Source organism: Anolis carolinensis, chromosome 5 (assembly GCF_035594765.1).
Source record: "Anolis carolinensis isolate JA03-04 chromosome 5, rAnoCar3.1.pri, whole genome shotgun sequence".
NCBI lineage: Eukaryota > Metazoa > Chordata > Lepidosauria > Squamata > Dactyloidae > Anolis > Anolis carolinensis.
The window spans coordinates 72,033,361-72,054,235 of NC_085845.1; the positions used below are offsets into that span (position 1 = coordinate 72,033,361).

General features: G+C 41.7%; 1 protein-coding gene across 3 annotated transcripts in view; it reads right to left on the reverse strand.

Moving 5' to 3' along the window:
* tusc3 (tumor suppressor candidate 3) overlaps positions 1–20,875 on the reverse strand; it is a 193,548-nt gene that overhangs the window by 116,703 nt on the left and 55,970 nt on the right. For 2 of the 3 annotated variants that reach the window (XM_008111711.3, XM_003221566.4), the window contains exon 2: positions 13,409–13,578. The exons of the other annotated variant lie outside the window; for it this stretch is intronic. In XM_008111711.3, coding sequence (XP_008109918.2) covers positions 13,409–13,578 — 170 coding nt within the window. The remainder of the gene's footprint in view (positions 1–13,408; positions 13,579–20,875) is intronic. 3 annotated transcript variants of the gene reach the window in all.

Consider the following 20,875-nt stretch of genomic DNA (forward strand, 5'->3'; position numbering starts at 1 on the left):
GTCACGCTTCCATAGTCCTTACGGAATACTTAATTATACCATTCCTCCTGCAATCACACGGCTCCCTGCAAATTCTAATGATTGCAAAGCCCCTAAAAGTCTGCACTGGGCAACTTTAGGCAAAAGATGATTTACATTCAATAGAAATGTTCTTTCTCTGGTGCTAAGGCACACAGAGATATGGAATTTTAGATTAATGGAATTGGTAAAGATGTAACATAGGCATCTAGATGATGGAAAGCAACTTGATTGCTTGGGGTCTAGTAGTCATTTTTAGCATGCTCTGAGTGAGGAAAAGATACAGAAAATAAAACTGATATTTTAGTGTGGGAAAGAAAGAACTGCAAAGAGATACACTAATATTTATTCTTGTTTGAATTTCCATTCAAAGCATTTATTTTATTTAGCCAATATTTTATTTCCTTTAGGGAAGGCTGCATTGTAGCTACATTTTCTATGAAATAATATTACCATAATCCTTCCTACAGGTTATAAAATGGATTTCCAATGCAGTTAGAGGATGAAACGTTAACCTTTATCATTGATTCAATGTAACCACTTAGTTTCTTATTTCACACTTTTAACCTTGTCGATGCTACAATGCTTTTGGTGAGCTCCAATATAGCTTTGCACATTATGATGTATAGTGAGAGTGCATTCCATCCCCTCTATAAATAGACACTGAACAGGGAGGTCTTTTGCACACACAAAGGGTGCAATGCATATATCACTACAAATATTGTTACACACCATACTTCTGTTTGAAGGAATATGTATACTCATGTACAAGTCCAGACATGTTAATAAAAAAACCAGATCCCCAAAACTTGGGTCGACTTATCCATGGGCCAATGTAAGCACTGTATGCGAACTTTTATATATACAAAAGGAACCATCGTCTTTTCCGATTAGAGTGGCAAAAGACAAAAACTTAGTCTGTCTCAGAGAATTCAAAGAAAACACTCCCCCTTCTACATTCTTCACCACAAGACACTTCTAGGTCTTTTGAATACCTGGGCAGGAAAATGGCAGTGGTAGCCATGGGCAACAGTTTATTTATTTATTTATTTATTTACATCACTTTTACCCCGCCTTTCTCTCCGAGGAGACTCAAAGCGGCTTACAGTAAATGGCAAAAATTCAATGCCTAAAAACAATGTAAAGACAACAATTCATATAAAACAATCTACAAACAACAGTTCATATAAAAAAGATACCATTACAAAATAAAATCATATTATATAAAATTTTAAGAATGTCCAAGATTAAAATCCATTCATCCAGAATCCTCAAATCTTCGTACAGGTCATGTAAAGTCCATGTTCTCATTCATTAAAAGCTTGCGTGCACAACCATGTCTTTAAGGCTTTCCTGAAGCCTAGGAGAGTTGGTATCTGCCGTATGTTGCTGGGGAGGGTGTTCCACAGCCGAGGAGCCACCACTGAGAAGGCCCTGTCCCTTGTTCCCACCAGCCTTACCTGCGAGGCTGGTGGACCGAGAGTAGGGCCTCCCCCGATGATCTAAGAGTTCTAGAAGGCTCACCTCTCTTGAGGTGGTACTGTTCCTTTTCATCTCAAAGAATGAGCTTTGATCTATTTCTGGATCCTGTCAAAATCCATAATTTTTGTCCCAAAACCTGCCCTCAACTAATACATGAGGTTAATTTATATATGAGTATATATGGCAATTGTTTAGGATCAATAATATCATGCAATGTATTTCATACTGGATTGTGCTCAAGTGAATACCACATGAAAGTAAATATTTTAATGAATTTGACTCTTTCATTTCTACTCCTGAGTCAAGAAACAGGAAAGGATCTTTAAGATTTCACATATGTCAACATTTGAACCTATCTGAGGCCTGAGATTCTTAGAAGAGGCCCTTTGCTCAGTCCTTCAGAGTCATAGTTGGACAGTCAGGAGACATGACTTCAGTAATGGTTGTCTCTAGGTTCTGGCGCTCTCTTTTCAGTGAGGCTGGAAAGGTCCTCTCCTTGCTGGACCTCCATCAGCAGACAAAGATGTTTTTTTAGAATGGAAGGCTTTTAAAGGATGAGATGTATTCTTTTATTGAGCTATTTTAAAGTGCTTTTTATTCTTTTGAAATACATGGGTATTTTTTAGATATTGTGAACAACTTAATTCTATTTTATAGCACAGCAGTCATCTAAGTGTTGGGTTAGAACAACCAGAAATAAGGGTTTGAGTCACCCTTCAGTCATGGATATCTACTGGGTGATCTTGGGCAAGCCATACTTTCTCAGCTTCCAAGGAAGGCAAGAGCTCTTTGGACAAATTATCCTAAGAAAATACTGTGAGAGATTCATCTCAAGAGTCTCCATTAAGTCAAATATGACTTGAGGGCGAACAATAATGTGTCCCAATCTGGGTTTTGGTGGGGGGGGGGCAGTAGGACGATTTAAATAATAATAATAATAATCATCATCATCATCATCATCATCATCATTTTTGTCACGACCCAGGCGGCAGAGGCACCAATAACCATACACAGAGGCCAGAATCTAACTAATATCTTTATTGAAGGAATATATAAAGTTAATAAAAACAAGTATAGAAAATAGTCCAGAATTAGACCCTTCAGGAAAGGTCAGAATTAGTCCAAAAAAGCAATGTCCAATAAGAAATATTAAGGTCCAAAGTTGTAATCCAATAACCGAAACACTCACTTTGCCAAGCAAAGTGAGGGGAGATGACAAGGTCCTTTAGTCCATAAAACTTGAGCGTGGCTAGGAAATAACTTGATACTTGAAACAAGGCTTAAAACGTGGAACAAGGTAACTAAGAACAAGAACAAGGTCCGTGGAATAACTTGGTAAAATCCGTGAAGCAAGGCAAGGATTAGTCCTGGGAAACAAGGCAAAGTCCGTAGGTAAACAAAGGCTGGGAAGCAAGGCGAAGGCTGGATAGCAAGGCAAGGCTTGAGCTGAAGCGAGGCTTGAATCGGAGCGCGCTGTCCAGACACAACTCGCTCCGTAGGCTGACGAATTGACTCCGCGAAGTTGCTACGCGGGCAAAACACCTATATAGAGTCCAACTTTCTCACCAAAGCGGTTCTCTGGGAATCAGAAACGAAAGCTAAACTCTGAGACCAGATGTTAAACTCCTTAAAGATTCTCACGAGAACCAATGTTAATTGGCAACATTCTTAGCTGCTATCCTCGCACTCCTGCGCGAAGCTGAATCCAAACTTCTCTGTTGTTTACAAAACTCCCGGCGCAAGAACACGGGAGAAGTAGGCTCTGGGGTTGTTTGACATACTTCTGGGGCACAACTTTCTTGCAGGTGCAAGGTTTCCAGATCTGTCTGGGAAAGATCTGGCTGAGAGGAATCCAGTTCAGACTGGGAAGGTAAAAAACCCAAGTTTTCATCTTCATCAGGGATTACAATGTCCTGAGCAGGACTACAAGGCCCATGGTTCATCACACTATCCCCCTCCTCAGGGCCCCTCCCAAACTGGGGTCCTCTCCCCGAGGCGCGAGGTCGCGGTTTGGTGGGATAGGTCAGATGGAAGCGACGGGTTAGATCAGGAGCATGAACTGTGGAGGCGTCTTCCCAAGAGCGTTCCTCAGGCCCAAAACCCACCCAGTCAATGAGATATTGTAGGCGGCGGCGATGAAAGCGAGAATCCAAAATGTCCTCAACCTCGAACTCCTCCTCCCCATTCATCAAAACAGGAGGGGGGGCCGGTTGGTCTGTATCAGGACGCACACCATCCGCCGGAAGGAGCAGGGAACGGTGAAACACTGGGTGAATGCGCATTGAACGCGGAAGTTGGAGTTTGAAAGTCACGGGGTTTAATTGCGCCACCACTGGATAGGGGCCAATGAAGCGGGCATCTAACTTCCGGCATGGGCGGTGGGAGGGCAGAAAGCGAGTGGACAGGAAAACCCGATCTCCTACCTTGATTTCGGGGCCCGGCTGGCGGTGTTTGTCAGCGTGGCGTTTATAGTCCTCCTTGGCTTGGTCCAGTTGCTGGAGCAAAAGTTGTTGCACCGCTGTGAGTTCCTGCAGCCAATCCTCTGCTGCGGGAACTTCTGAAGTTTCAATGACAGGGGGAAAGAAACGTGGATGGAAACCGTAGTTTGCAAAGAACGGCGTTTCTTTTGTAGAAGCTTGAACTCCATTATTGTAGGCAAACTCAGACAGTGGTAACAGAGAAGCCCAATTGTCCTGTTGGTAGTTTACATAACAGCGAAGATACTGCTCCAAAGTGGCATTGGTGCGCTCCGTTTGCCCATCTGTTTGGGGATGATGAGCTGAAGATAAGCGAGAGTCTATGCCCAGTAGTTTTTGTAGTGCCTTCCAAAAACGAGAGGTGAATTGAGATCCACGGTCTGTGACTAAACTCTTGGGCAATCCATGTAGTCTGAAAACATGCTGAAGAAATAGATCCGCAGTTTCTTTGGCCGTGGGGAGGCCTTCGCAGGGAATGAAATGGGCTAACTTGGTGAATAGGTCCACCACCACTAAGATCGTGGTGAATCCACAGGAAGGTGGTAGGTCAGTGATGAAATCCGCGGAAATTATTTCCCATGGGCGAGATGGGGTAGGAAGGGGGTGCAAAAGCCCTGAGGGCTTCTCCCTTCGTATCTTGGAGCGCTGGCATACTGGGCAGGTGTTGACATATTTTTCCACATCCTTGCGGATCTTGGGCCACCAAAAATCTCTTAGGATCAAATGCATGGTTTTAAATAGTCCGAAGTGTCCTGCTGGTTTGCAGTCATGACACAGACGAAGCGCTTTTTCCCTGCCCGGTCCGGGTGGGATATAAACATGATTTCTATAGCAGAGCAGCCCATCTTTAAGCGAAAAGGGAAAATGCAGACCTTGGCGAAGTTGGTCCTGCGCCCAGGCATCTGCTTGCTGACTAGCCCTGATTTCTTGAGCACAGATGGGTCCTGGAGTAGGGGAAGTTGAACCAATGGGACTGGATTTGGTGTTCCCCACTGTGAGCGTGGCAAAGTTCTCAGGTTGTAGCAGTTGGGATTCAAAGGTCTCCTTGCGTCCTGCAGCGTATTCCGGTTTACGTGACAGGGCGTCTGCTTGCTTGGTTTGAGCTGGGGTCACATAATGAATCTGGAAGTTGAAACGTTCAAAGAATAAAGCCCAACGTTGCTGCCTCTGATTTAGTTTGCGGGCAGTTCTTAGATGTTCTAGATTACGATGATCAGTGTGGACTTCAATGGGGAATTTGGCCCCTTCTAGCCAATGTCTCCAAGTTTCAAAGGCTGCCTTTATGGCCAGTAGTTCTTTTTCCCAAATGGTGTAATTCCTCTCTGGTGTGGTTAGTTGACGAGAATAAAAGGCACAGGGGTGGAGGTGATCTCCCACCGGTTGTAAGAGTACAGCCCCAATTGCCACATCAGAGGCGTCCGCTTGCACCACAAAAGGGGTTCCAGGATTTGGGTGCTGTAGAATTGGCTGGGAGGTGAATAGTTTCTTCAGTTGCTGGAACCCTTTCTCTGCTTGATCAGTCCAGCGGAAAGGCTGCTTTCCACGGATGCAGCTAGTGATGGGGTCGGACCAGCGGGCAAAATCTGGAATGAACTTGCGGTAGTAGTTCGCGAACCCCAAGAAACGCTGCACCTCTTTCTTGTTAGTTGGCGCCCGCCATTCCAATACTGCTGAAACTTTGGCTGGATCCATGGAAAGCCCTAGAGGCGAGATGCGGTAGCCAAGGAAATCTACCTCTTGTAGATCAAAAGCGCATTTTTCTAGCTTGGCATAAAGTCCATGATCCCGCAGTCGTTGCAACACCATTTTGACGTGGTTCTCATGTTCTGATTGTGATCTGGAAAACACCAAAAAATCGTCCAGGTAGATTATCAAGAATCTGTCTAGATAGTCCTGAAAAATATCGTTGACAAAATGCTGGAACGTTGCGGGAGCTCCGCATAAACCGAAATTCATAACTCGGGACTCGAATAATCCGAATTTAGTCTGGAAGGCGGTCTTCCACTCGTCCCCTTCTCTGATGCGAACTAGATTATAAGCCCCCCGAAGATCCAGCTTGGTGTAGACCTTGGCTCCTCGAAGTCGGTCCAGTAGATCCGAGATTAAGGGCAGGGGATAGCTGTTCCGCTTGGTGATATTGTTCAATGCTCTGTAGTCCACCACCAAGCGTAATTCCCCTGACTTCTTCTTCACAAACATCACTGGGGAGGCGGCTGGGGATTGAGAGGGTCTGATGAACCCCTTGCGAAGGTTTGTCTCTAAGAATTCCCTGAGAGCTTCTTGCTCTGGTTCAGTCAGGGAGTAGAGATGCCCTCGCGGGATCGGGGCCCCCTCCACCAAGTCAATGGCACAGTCATAAGGTCTATGTGGGGGTAATTTTTCGGCTTCTTTCTCATTGAATACATCCCAATACTCGGAGTACTTCTTTGGCAAGGTGATGATGGGCTCGGAGTCTGTGGCATGGCATACCTTGGCTACGAGGCAATGGTTTTGGCAGTACGGTGAAGCAAACTGCAGTTCTCTGTTGGACCAGGAGATGTTAGGGTCGTGGAGTGTCAGCCATGGAATTCCCAAAATCACAGGGAAATGGGGAACCTCGGTAACAAAGAAGGAAATCTCTTCCATATGTTCCCTTATCCACATCCTGGTGGGTTCCGACCACTGGCTTACGGGGCCCGTCTTGAGGGGACGGCCGTCTATGGCTTGCACCACACGGGCATTCTTGAAATCATGATATTGTAATCCCAGAGAGTCGGCATACTCTCTATCGATGAAATTGTTGGTAGCTCCAGAGTCTATCATGGCGTGGATCATGACGGGTCCCCTTTTTGCTGACCATAATGTGACCACGAGAAGGAACAGGACCCCGGTTGGCGGCTCTTGGATGGATTTTTTGACCGGGTTGGCGAGCCTCTCTACACCCGGTCGTTGGCTTCCCCCGCCGGCTGTGTGCCAGTCGGCTCAGACGCCTTCGACTCCGTGGAGGACGCCGCCGCAAGACGGGCGGCAGGCTTCCCTTTGGCTGGGCACTCTCTGGCGAAGTGGCCCCCGTTCCCGCAGTACCAGCAGAGGTTCAAGCGTTGACGACGGGCCTTCTCGGCGGCATCTAGTCTGGGACGCACATTGCCCAACTGCATCGGCACCTCCTCGCCTCCTCTGGGGTATGGGGTTGGCGGCGGGGGTCTCCACACCGGACGTGGCTGAACACTGGCGGGAGCGGGGGGTTTTGCCCCGGCTCTACCGCCCTGGCCTCGAACCCATTGTTTCCTGTTGGCAATCATGACTTCAGCCCGTAAACATTGATCAATGAGTGCCTCGAGGGTCTGGGGAGGATCCACCTTGGAGATTTCTTCCAGCATTTCAATGTTGAGACCCTCCCGAAATTGTCCTCTGAGGGCTACATCGTTCCAGCCGGTGTTGTGGGCCAGCACGCGGAACTCGGCTATGTACTGAGACATGGGTCTGTCTCCTTGAAGGAGGCGCCGGAGTTTGTGACCGGCTGCCTCCAAATTGTCCTCGATTCCCCAGGTCTCCTTAAGGTGATCCAAGAAGCGTTGTGCTGAACTTAGGTGGGGGGAGGCTTGATCAAACAGGGCCGTCGCCCAGCTAGCCGCTGGTCCGTCTAGAAGACTGTAGACCCACGCCACCTTGATGTCTTCTTGGGGAAACTCGGCATCACGGGCCTCTAGATAAGCTTGACATTGGCGGCGGAAAACATGAACCTTAGCAGCTTCTCCAGAAAACTTGGTAGGCAACGCCATGGCCGGGAGGCGAACTCCGCGCTCCCTCAACCCTTTTATTTCTCCATCCTGCGCGTTGAGTCTGTCACGGATGCGGTCCACTTCGTCCTTGCTGATGGTGTAGCTGAGCGGCTGTCCAGCCGGCGCGGCTCCGGTAGACATCCTGGCCTCGGTTAGTTGGTGCTTATGGGTGGCGGAGTCAAACTGTCACGACCCAGGCGGCAGAGGCACCAATAACCATACACAGAGGCCAGAATCTAACTAATATCTTTATTGAAGGAATATATAAAGTTAATAAAAACAAGTATAGAAAATAGTCCAGAATTAGACCCTTCAGGAAAGGTCAGAATTAGTCCAAAAAAGCAATGTCCAATAAGAAATATTAAGGTCCAAAGTTGTAATCCAATAACCGAAACACTCACTTTGCCAAGCAAAGTGAGGGGAGATGACAAGGTCCTTTAGTCCATAAAACTTGAGCGTGGCTAGGAAATAACTTGATACTTGAAACAAGGCTTAAAACGTGGAACAAGGTAACTAAGAACAAGAACAAGGTCCGTGGAATAACTTGGTAAAATCCGTGAAGCAAGGCAAGGATTAGTCCTGGGAAACAAGGCAAAGTCCGTAGGTAAACAAAGGCTGGGAAGCAAGGCGAAGGCTGGATAGCAAGGCAAGGCTTGAGCTGAAGCGAGGCTTGAATCGGAGCGCGCTGTCCAGACACAACTCGCTCCGTAGGCTGACGAATTGACTCCGCGAAGTTGCTACGCGGGCAAAACACCTATATAGAGTCCAACTTTCTCACCAAAGCGGTTCTCTGGGAATCAGAAACGAAAGCTAAACTCTGAGACCAGATGTTAAACTCCTTAAAGATTCTCACGAGAACCAATGTTAATTGGCAACATTCTTAGCTGCTATCCTCGCACTCCTGCGCGAAGCTGAATCCAAACTTCTCTGTTGTTTACAAAACTCCCGGCGCAAGAACACGGGAGAAGTAGGCTCTGGGGTTGTTTGACATACTTCTGGGGCACAACTTTCTTGCAGGTGCAAGGTTTCCAGATCTGTCTGGGAAAGATCTGGCTGAGAGGAATCCAGTTCAGACTGGGAAGGTAAAAAACCCAAGTTTTCATCTTCATCAGGGATTACAATGTCCTGAGCAGGACTACAAGGCCCATGGTTCATCACAATTTTGTGGATAAATAGAAAGCAACAGGTCTTCTCCAGTCTTTTTCTTTGAATAAAAGAACAGGGGAAATTTATATATTCTGGTAAGACTAAGACTTGAACGCTATAAATAACCATTCTCCTGACTCCAAAGATGGATGAATGCTTAGAACAGAGAAGGAAATATTGTGGGCCTCCTGATGTTGTATTGCAGATCCCAGCAGCCTGAGCAGTTAGTGATGAAAAATGATGAGATATCCAACTCCAAAATATGTGAAGGGATGCACCATTCCCATGCCTACTCTAGACCTTGTGTCTTGAACCTCAGCTTGTGGACAGTAATCAATCCTGTCCACATGTTGTCTCACAGTCTTCTGAGAGTTTCCAAGACTCAACACCACAGGCCTAAACCCTGACCTCCAACCTTATAAGTTAAGATCTACAAATGGAGAACCTGGACCCATCCCAAGTTGCACTTGGTTGTAGGGCATCCAGGAAGCTTCTCAATTCCAGTATGTTTCTATAAGCAAGACCTCTCACACACCCCTTCCCATAGCAAACCCCTAAAGGCCTATGTAGTAATCTTGCAAATAACAACCAGAAAAAAAGGATCAGAGAATACAGAATATGTGGAAAAACATTTGGCATACACTGATATAGAAAAGAGATTGGGCATTAGACTCTGTTATAGTTAAGACTGCTGATGCACTTTTAGAGATCTCCCCTAGAGGTTTTCTAATTTTTCTCAGTTTATTTGAACAACAGATACAATCAAACTTTCATGCAGTTGCAGTTAATATCCTGAAGAGCAGCATTTTGCTAAGAGGAGGTAGCTTTCCTGCCACATTTGCAGAGAAAAATAGATAGTCTCACTTAGGTGCCTGATAGAATAGGAGATGGGGAGAAAGTAATTTTCATGGAGCGAATGATTAGCCCCCAGATGATCAACTGAACCTTAATGATAAGGGACAGACCAAACTGGTGCTCTGACTGCCTTCATTAATGCAGACATTCAAGGCATGGTGGAGAGAATCACTCCAGATGACCTAAGGAAGAACTTTTTGACAAGTGGAAAGGCATACAATTAAATGCTGCCCTATTGTGTCATGGTCTAGTATGCCTTAGTGGGAAGGGGGGAGAAAGGAAAAAGAAGAAAAATGTATTTACAGCCTGAGGATGTTCAGACAAATTAAGCAAGTCTATTCATAATTTATTCTCCTTGTACTAGCCTCTGGAAGGGGCAAGGATCAATGGCAAACACTGAAGCCTGGCTCTCTAACCATTTCACACCCACTTTATTTCAGACTGCAGTATCTGCCGCCTATACACAAAGTTTGTCTTCAACTTTGAGAATCTCTTGAGGGGAAAAAACAAAATGAAAATCGCAGTAAACAAGATTCTGTGCTCAGTATGCAGTGGGATGATCACAGAAAAGACAAATGCAGGAAGACAGTCCTAACCACGACTCCCATTTTCTTACAAAAATTATGTACCACTTTTTACTGTCTCAAATATATATCTATGTATGTTCATTATCTTTAGATTGTGTGTCTATGTGCATAAATAAATATTCTATCTATATTTCAAGCATTTTTCTATAGAGGTACTCTGGATTACAACTGACTGAACGCTTAAAATATTTCCCAATGTCTTCTTAAAAATGTGTACAACCTTTTCAAAGAGATAACAAACTTGTAACTTTTCTCATTATTACTCATCTTAGCCTAGGATGGCTAGGAGGATTGGAGTTACAGTCGGATACAATCCAGAAGAACAGAATTCTGCCCATTTTAAAGATCCTACACAATTAATATATAAAGAGGCCTGGAGATAAGTTAACATAAAACAACAACAATAAAATTATGTTAAATTTTCCTATACCATAAGCAGAAAGCAAAAATAATTTACTTTATGCTTATGGTACAGGACAGGAAAGGAAGGGAACAGTTCTACCAAATGTTTGTTCACTCCACACTTGGTAGTGAGAAATGTTATCATTATATTCAGTGTGCAATTACTTCAAAAACCTGTTGACAGCTGAATGAAACACATACTAAGGAAAGGTTATAACTGAAATCGGTAAATATTAATTTTGTTTGCAGTTAGGGATGTAAATTTTTAATTGTTTCATTCTCACTAGCAAGAACAAATACGTTCCTAAGATTTCTACCAGTTAAGTGAGATCATGAGCACTTTTGTTAATTTTTCAATGATTTTGTTAACATTATAGGACATTCAGGTGAAAACAGTTTTTTTAAAAATGAATTCAAACATTTATTAAAAATTCACCAGAAAAAAAAGATACACCCCCCCCCCTCCCAAATAGTGTGGCTTGTGAAAAATATCATGGGCAGGGGAGTTTATTTGCTGCAAACCAAATCCCCCACTGAAAAAAACATTTGTTTTTACAAAATTGTTCCAAAATGTGGAAAATTTCATACAGATTTAACAATTTTCTCCCTTTCTCTTCAGCACAAGGAATGTTTCTGAGCTTTCTTTACATCTTAAAAACCTAGGCTAGATACTGAATATAGAGTAAGAAATTCACCTTCTGTATATACTTAGAACTCCTCAATTTTAATTACTTGGCAATTTGAATGACTTTGGTTTTCTGTTATTATTTTTCAGGTGCCACATAATCAAATTCATTTAATTCACATTGTACCCTACAGCAAAGCCAGATCTCAATTTCACATTTATTTTAAATGTTTTGAACTCGAAGCAATGAATTAATTATTTCTTATTTTAGATGTCCAGCTACATTCTGCTGAAATGACTATGCCTGCAGTCTTAATATTTACTTGGAAATGAATTTCACTGAAATTAATGGGAGTGTTCAGGATCTATGACATCCAACAGGATGAACCTTAAGTCATTTTCCCACTGCAATAATGGGTATTCTCTTAGTAAATGGCAATGTTTATACAGTATTAAATTCTAGTAACAAAACATTTCCACACAGTCTGACATAAGGGAACCTGTTTGCTGGCTGTTCACTTAATAACTGCAATAACAACTAGTTAAGTTATTCTCATTATTTCTGAACTTCATCATCCAAAGGAGTAAACAGTTTCTTAGCAACAAACAAGAGACCACATTCCATTTTACAAGCCAATTTGATCATGAATTTAAAAACCAACTAAAAAGAATGCAGATAATAAAGCTATATGAAGCAAACCTCAGAATGGTACAGAAAGTAATGTATAAAGCCGTTTGATCAAAGGTGCAGCCCATCTGATAAACCTCAGACAATAATGCTGGCCAGATGGATGCCAGTGCATTACACAGAAAGATTGTACCTCATTGTCCATCACTACACTGCAGTGTTTCCCATTACATTACAGGCTCCTTCAAATCTTTTTCAACCCTTTCACATGACATAGGGAATGCAGAGGAAACTTGGATTTAAGAGAGATGTAAAGAATGTATGTGGCATTAAAAGAAAGAAAAGTATTATTATGATTTCCTAAGTTATATGAATACTGTCACATATTTAAGGGATGCAGGAATAGGCTCAATGAACTATTTACCCAAACATTAATCAACATGTTAGCTGAGCAGAGCTCTTGCTTGCTTAACTGATATAGTTTGCTTAGATGAAGATTTGTTTTGTTTGGGGGAAAAATCTAGATTATGTAAGTGCAAATTAAGTAAACAATTTCTTATTTTTGTGGCCCATAGCTTTCTATAGGATTGGTCAATGTTCTCCACAATAGTGACTAAGTGCAAGACATGGAAATTGCATTGTGAAATGTTACAAACAAATTGTAAAAGGTTGACTTAAGATGCGCCAAACAATCAATCTTAGTCATTCAATGTAAACATGAAGAACCTAAGATCACCTACCCATCTCTCCAATCATTTTATTTATATCCCAATCCTTTCCATGAGAATTTGGTGCAATAATGGACCTAGCATATGTGAAATTATTACGGAATGGCCCCAGACTATGGTTTGGAAGATGTGGTTTTAATGCTGAATGTATTGTTTTTAACTGTTAATAATGTATTAATTTTAATTTGATTTATTTTAAGCTTTCTGTATGTGGTGAGGCATTGAATAGTTGCCATGTGTAAGCCACCCTGAGTCCCCTTTGGGGTGGAGAAGGGCAGGGTAAAAATGGGGTAAATCAATAAAATAAATAAGTAATAAGTGGAATTGAAGATATTTTACAGATTAATAATAATAATAATAATAATAATAATAATAATAATAATAACAATACATTTGTAAAATGAAAGACCGCAAATTAAGAACATCAAATATCATCCCTTTAACTGAATGGGGAAAATCAAGTAAAATTTTCTGTAAAAATAGAAAGCAACAAGTAGGTAGAGAATAAAAAGAATCAATAAAATCATGAGGAAAGTTAGCTTTATAATGACTTCAGCTAAAACTCAGATCAGTTAGTTATGCAGATGAAAAAAGGACCTTCACAGTAAAATATTTTTAAAGACAAAGGAGTGGAAAGTGATAAAAACAGACAAGGACAGGAATAGACAAGAAAAACTTGTTTCTTAGAACATAACACACCTGCAAACAGAGCATTGCCTCTGTGGCTGAAGAGCTGTAAACATCACAATCACTGAATAGTTGCGAGGTGGAGCCTTCACAAATCGTCTAAATTTGTCTCCATTCATGCGGACGACTGAGCGCCTTGAACTCCACTCCATAAGCTGTTCCACCTTCTCAGCTAAAAGATTCTGGAATTGAATACAATGGAAAAAGTTGGTGTTGTATTTTAAAAAGCAGAGCATGTTCCAAGATGTAGTTCTAATTCAAATAATTTTTAAAAAAGAAAAAAAGAGGACAGCGTAGAAAAATAAATTTCCTTCATCTTGTATTGGATCAGATAAGCTTTATAAATGCATGATGGTGGAATAATCTCCTGATGGAAAGGTCAGGACAAGGAAGGAGACATTATGTTAAATCCATAAAATTTGCAGAAGAGGGGATGGTTCTGATGTCAGTGGACATTAATCCAGACATGAAGGGAGGTAAACCAAAATGCTAAATTTATTCTTAGCCTGAACTATGAAGGAATTATCCATGGTGCTAAAGCTATTTTGGGGACAGGGTTCAGCACCTTGGATAGCTCCTTTGAAGTTCAAAGTTAAATCTGGAAAGATTCACAACTCATTTACACCGGAATCACCAACCTCCACTGAGATCTTCTCCTAGCCAGTAATCTTGCTGAGCACATACAAGCTTCCATTCAAAAAATGGTGCATTAAAAAGCCAGCATCTGAATAGGTACCTATCAGGCTTGAGCAAATTTTTCGTTAGTTCGTTAAATTCGTTTAAAATTCGTTTCGTAATTAATTTTGAATTGATATTGAAACATCTGCTCACTGCCTTACAAATATTACGAATTTGAATAATAAAAGTACCTTTTTTTCGTTTGTTTCTGATGTCTTCGGATCGCCCTCCCCCCCCCGGGACCACACCGGCTCAGTAGAAGCCTTCCGCGAAGCAGGGAGGGAGCGAAGAGAAGAGAGAAGAGCCATGCCTGCGTGCCTGCGCTTGGCCTTCTCCTCGCCCTGCCTCGCCCTGGAGCCGCCGTTTGGTTTTGCTTCTTCAGCCAGGCTTAAAGGGGAATACCAAAACAAGGCTTGCCTTCCTAAACGGAATCCTTAGAGCCAGAGGATATCCCTTTAAGAGATATCTCCACTGAGGAGATCTCCCGGAAAGGATTCTGGCACCAGCTCAATTGCAACAGATTCAGTGCCATGTCATGTGAGCTGTAGTTTTACAAAGTCCCTAGCCTTCCCTGCAGAAGAGAGCCAGTACCATGCCAAACTACAACTCCCAGTTTTCTGTCAAATTGTTTTGGATTTCAACTCCTACAATTCCTAACTCCAGACATGGGCAAAGTTTGCCCTTGCCTGGTATAGAAGCATTCTATTCTTCTCCACACATACCAACAGTATTAAGTGATAAAATCTTGGGCATTTTTTCCTATAATGCTAAAAGTTCATAGGTTGTTCAGCAACAGCCTACTGGCTGGGTTGCTATGAGTTTTCCGGGCTCTATGGCCATGTGCCAGAAGCATTCTCTCCTGACGTTTCACCCACATCTGTGGCAGACATACTCAGAGGTTTTGACGTCTGTGCGAAGCTAGACAAGTGGGGTTTATATCTGTGGAAGGTCCAGGGTGGGAGAAAGAACTCTTGTCTGTGGGAGGCAAGTGTGAATGTTGCAATTGGTCACCTTGATTAGCATTGAATAGCCTTGCAGCTTCAAAGCCTGGCTGCTTCCTACCTGGGGGAATCCTTTGTTGGGAGGTATTAGCTGGCCCTGATTGTTTCCTGTCTGGAATTCCCATTTTCTGGGTGTTGTTCTTTTACTGTCCTGATTTTAGCTTTTCTGTAGCTTAAAATGCATATAAAATTGATTCTATAGGGATGTCACGACCCAGGCTGCAGAGCACCAATAACCATACACAGAGGCCAGAATCTATCTAATATCTTTATTAAGGAAATATGTAAAGTCAATAAAAGCCTAGTACCTATCACAAAACCCTATTCAGAATTAAATTGTGTTTTCCGCTGTATTTATAGTGACAAGAACCAAAGTAAGTCTTGATGCATTGCCCTGAATGAGAATAGACTCACTATACAGATCCTCTGACTGCAGTCTTTGATAGTGTAGCATTTCCCAATGCTTAAACCATTTTTTTCAATTTCAGTAAACATAAATAGAGCACTACTTCAAACTTTGTTGCTCAATATGGCTAGGCCAGGGATGGGATGGGAAGGCAGGGAAACACAGCCAAAATCCATCATCCTACCCAGCTTAAATCTTTGTAAAATCAGACAACTGTTTATGTTTGCTCTAAATGACCTACCCATTGTGAATTTTTTGTAATAACACAGATGGGGGCATTATTATAACATACATCTGAGATACCTTACATTCTTCTGCTTTCATAGGAATTCTTCTACTTTCATATCACCAAAAAACTTTCACTGGTTCCTGAATAATGTATTTCCTCTGGTATACCTTTTACCATGTACACAATTTTACAAATGGATACAGGCTTTCGAACCAGGTATCTGGCAGTTAAGCCAAGCCATCTTACTCCATATACAGCTTATAACTAGCAGAAAATGCTTACTTTCACTTGTGCATCAGTGACACTTTTGCCAATGCACAATGACATGAAAGCTTACATTTGGGAGTCAAAAGGCACTACAGTATGGTAACCCTGTGGAAAGAAAGCGTGAACAACTCAAGATCTAGAAGCAGGTTTTGGATATGAATCTCATCTAATTTTTGCAAGCAAGTGCAGGAGCCAGCATGGTGCAATGGTTTGAGCATTGCACTATGGCTTTGGAGAATAGGTTTTGAATCCCTATTGATCTGTAGAAACTAACTACATGACCTTGGGCAAAACTATACTCAGCCTCAGAGGAAGGCAACTCCACTTCTCAAATTTTTTTGCCAAGAAAACCTCAAGATAGGTCCACCTTAGGGTCACCATACATCAGGAACAACTTGAAGGCATACAAGAACAAGGGAAGTACAATTGTGGAAGTTTTCACCCTTCTGGCTGAGATTACAATACTTTTTGCACTTTTCTCAAATGATATCCCACACTGGGTCTTTTTGTGCAAAAAAAACAAAAAAACCTGTCTGAGACAATACAGCTCTCTGGCTGAAAACTTTAAATACTTCTCCCTAAACTGTGAATCTTAGAATTCCCCAGGATTCAAACATTGCTGTTAAAGTGGAATCACAGTGCTATAAGTGTATAGTGCAAAGGACCCTGATATAACTCTTAAGCAACAGAGCACCAGTGAAGGCAAGAGGGAAAGCTTTATCTACAGCAGTGGTTCCCAACCTTTGGGCCTCCAGGTGTTTTGGACTTCAGCTCCCACAGTTCCTGGAGACCCAAAGGTTGGGAACCACTGATCTACAGGTACATATCCTCACTTTAAAAAGCATATGGGAAAAAGGCAGTAAGGACATCTTCATATAGACATAAAGCAGTGGTGATTATGACAAGGCATTTAGGGGCTATAAGTAGGGGTAAGATGGGCTGAAAGAGAATAGCCCATACAGGAAACACATAGATTACCTCCCCTATGCTAAGCAGACTGGATGCTTTTCTTGGAATGGGCAGGGCTTTGTGACCCATTGAAAAGAACTTGGCACATTGTTATATCACACACAGGCTGCAAAAACTCATTCTCCTAGTTGTAAGACTGCAAGAGACCTTACGCACAGGAAATGGTAAAATATCATGGTTTTGGTAAGACTTCATTTTAAGAAACCATTTGCTTTCAAAAGGAGGCATCAAAGAGCACCCCAAACCTTTACCCTAATTTGCTTTGTCAGCCTAACATAAAAATGCTTCTTGCCTAACATATATTGGAGGATATTTAACACACACACGCATATATATTGCTATCATTATTTATGTATATAAGCCAAGCTTCTTTCTTGCCTCAAGGAGCTTACAGTCCATATTGTTAGTAAAGTACTCAAAGGCTCAATGGGAGAAATGACTAATAAATAAAGATGTCAACTCTGAAAAATATAAACGAAGAAGGAAGAATGCAGTTTGGAGGAGGAGGAGGAATGCAAATTTTGGGATGCTTTCCAATAGAGAATTTAGTACTATGATGAAACACTGTTGTCAGATTGTCAGTTTGGAGGTAGAAAGCACTGGTGGAGAATACTTTATGGCAAAGTTTTTGGAGACTTCTTTTGACATGAAAAACACAGGGGAATTGCCTAAGAAAGTTAGGAGATAATTGGAGAAAAGGAATAATTCTTACTCCTCACTACAAACACAGAGAAGAGCTGCAAGCTGAAAGTAATAGAAATATTTGCTGGGAGTCAAGGAGGGGTCTTCTGGTCTGTGCAACTCTGGAAACATGCCAAGCGGGATAGAGCTGCTTTTATCTGGAGATCTGACATCTGGGTTCCATGTCTCTTGGAACATTCAGCTATACCTACAGATAAAATCAGCCAAACAAATTCCAGTATTACGGAAGTCTATAAGCATCACCACATTCCAAAAGAAACTAAACACAAATCAGGTCTGTGTCCAATAGAGGTAGAAAAAAAATCAAATATTCAAGTAAAAAAGGAGGCAGAGCTTTTTGAGTATTCAAAAACCTGGTGATGAGAATTCTTCTCAAGCTCTTTTCCTAGTTCAGCACACTAGTCTTCCTATAAACTTGAGGACTACTGCAGCCCTCCATGCCAGAGTTGTTTCCTGTGCCTGGTTGTGTTTTTACAGCTATCACGTGGCAATGGCCTAGTAATGAACCAGCTATCAGAAAACAAGTGTCCAGGCTGTAGCCTCCTGATTCTTGCCTTGTTTCTCGGCTTCCCAAACCCACCATGTTATGGGTCAGGAGATATGAGGGTGATAGAAGGTTCCTTAAACTCCACTGGCTTCCCATCCCAATGGGAACAAATAACACTGCACACTTTTAAAATCTACAGACCTTTCAGCACTTTGACAATGCTATATATAATAATACCATATGTAAGGCTGTGTTTAGGCGGGCCTCTCATCTTAGTGTATACGTGGATTTTAAAAAAAGTTTTATTAAAATTAAAATAACATAACAATAATAACAATAATAATAATAATAAATCATACATCACCCCACTCGCATCCCATCCCAATCCCATCTAAAAGAAATAGACAAACTCTATCCCTCTCCAACTATATAAAAACATTAAAAACACAACTGATTTCCCACCCCCTCAAGCAAGGCAACTATTAAACAATTATACTTCTTACTATTTTTCAGCTTCAGCTAAAAATAATCCCATATTATGAATTAATACAAAGATCTCAAGAAGAATATTGATATAAACAATTTAACAATTTTAGCTCAATCTCAAATACTAACAATCCCTTTTTGGTTTAACATACCAATATTTCCCATTTCTTTTTAAAAGTAAAATTATCTTATCTCATATAACTTATTACTTTGCATGCCAATCCTTCCCAAATTTAACAATTTTTTGTTCTGCATAAAATCCTATTCATTTATTTTAGCCAGTTCTCAGCATAGGCAGTCCTTGAGTTATAAACATTCAACTTACAAACTATTTATAATTAGGAATGGAAGGCACAGGAAGGCTACACAGTACAGCAGGGCATATGACAGCAACTACTTCTGTCACCAGAAGTGGTTTTTAAAGAAAAACAGAAAATTACGCAGCTGCATGAGCTTGTCAATCTTCATATCATAATCCAATCACAGACTGCAAGCATCTGCCCAAATATGTCCTTTTCTTTTTGAAAAAGGAATGTATCTTTGGCTAGGTATGGCTTCCCTGTGTCTTTGCCTAATCTCTGCCATCCTGATAAAGTTCCTTGGCTTTAGGATCACAGCAACGATACATTCACATATGTAGATAGCTACTCACAGTCCAAGAAAACTGCAGGTAAGAGCAAAGGTGAAGCAATCTGACAAAACATGGAATATAAGACGTAGACTGGATACTTGATTTACATTGTTCCTTATGCAAAGATCAGTGAGTCCCCTGGAAAGACAGGCTGGTGTTCCCATCTGCCAGCAACTGTTTCCCCTGTTCTACAAAATATGGTTCTTCTTTGAGTACTGTATTAAGAAATATGTAGCTCAAGATCAGAAGCTGCTGTTTGCTCAGCTAATTGATAGCTTAATATTTGGAACAGAATCTCACTGGAATGACCCTGGAGTTCTTATATAGGATTGGAATTAGAGGTATTGAGAGCATAGAGGTATTGAGAACAGGAGAGAAACATGCAAGGGAAATTAATAAAATGAACAATTTAAAAGAGAACACACCCAAAGAACTGTTAGGATGGGGTATAGCTCCAAAGGATTTTGGGCTTGTTTATGTACTCTCCAGTTCAGAGAATATTTCATGGGGGAAAGCCTGCAAGTCCTCCTCAGGACACCACATTTGCTCTTTCTAGAATCACATAGGCACAATGGCCTCATGTAATATAATTGAAAGTGAGGACTGAGTCAAATGTGCCATCATTTATACAGCCTTTTACATGAAGGTTTCAGTTTCTACATGAAGTGATGAACATGGTGGAGAAAAGCCTGTGACATTCCTCTACTAGATTCCAATACGGTATATGCATGAGCAAACCATATTTATCAAAAATGACATTCACTGGCAATCAGTCAAAGTCATTAGAAAAAATTATTAGATTTCATGTGCTTCTATATAAACTACAGTATGATCCCCAAATCTGCAGGACTGGTGTCCATGGTTTCATTTATCCATGTCCAACTAAATTTGTTCTCTATAAGCATTTTCTAGGTCCTCCAGGAAACATCTATGGTATTATTGGGCCTGGAGTTCTTAATTTCAATAGGGTACACTATTATTCACATTTTGCATATCCACAGAAAGTCTGGGAACAAATCCTTCATTATTATGAGGGTTATATTGTACATATACATTCTTACAAATTTTCAGTATTGTAACATTTTGAAGCTTGAAAAATAAGAGAGACTTTTTGAGGCACTGATCCATGTGAGAAGGCATTTATGGGCCACAGTCAGCCAGATCCAAACATGGGAACAATTTGTAGTAGTCTAATCTTTCTGTGTGAACCATTCATCCACCCACCCACCCATCCACACAAAAAGCAGAAGAGGGAGCTATTGCTTGAGGAATGGTCTGGAGAGCAAGCATTAGCCTTCACCATCTAGGCCAGGGGTTCTTAAACTGCGCTCTGTGGAGCCCTTCCCCTCCCACACTACCCAGATTTTCTCGCCACCCAGACCCTCCCCACCAGCCTTCTTTGCTTCCAAAACCCTATTCCCATCTTACTGCTCAGGGGTGCTTTGCTTGTGTTTTTGCTGCATGGCAGAAAGGGGTTGGACTGGCCTCTGAGGTTTCTGTTGTTGCTGCTATTATTATTATTATTATTATTATTATTATTATTACAAAGGCTGAATGGCCATCTGTTGCGGTGTGTGTGTTTTGATTGTGTTTTACCTGCATGGCAGAAGGGGGTTGGATTGG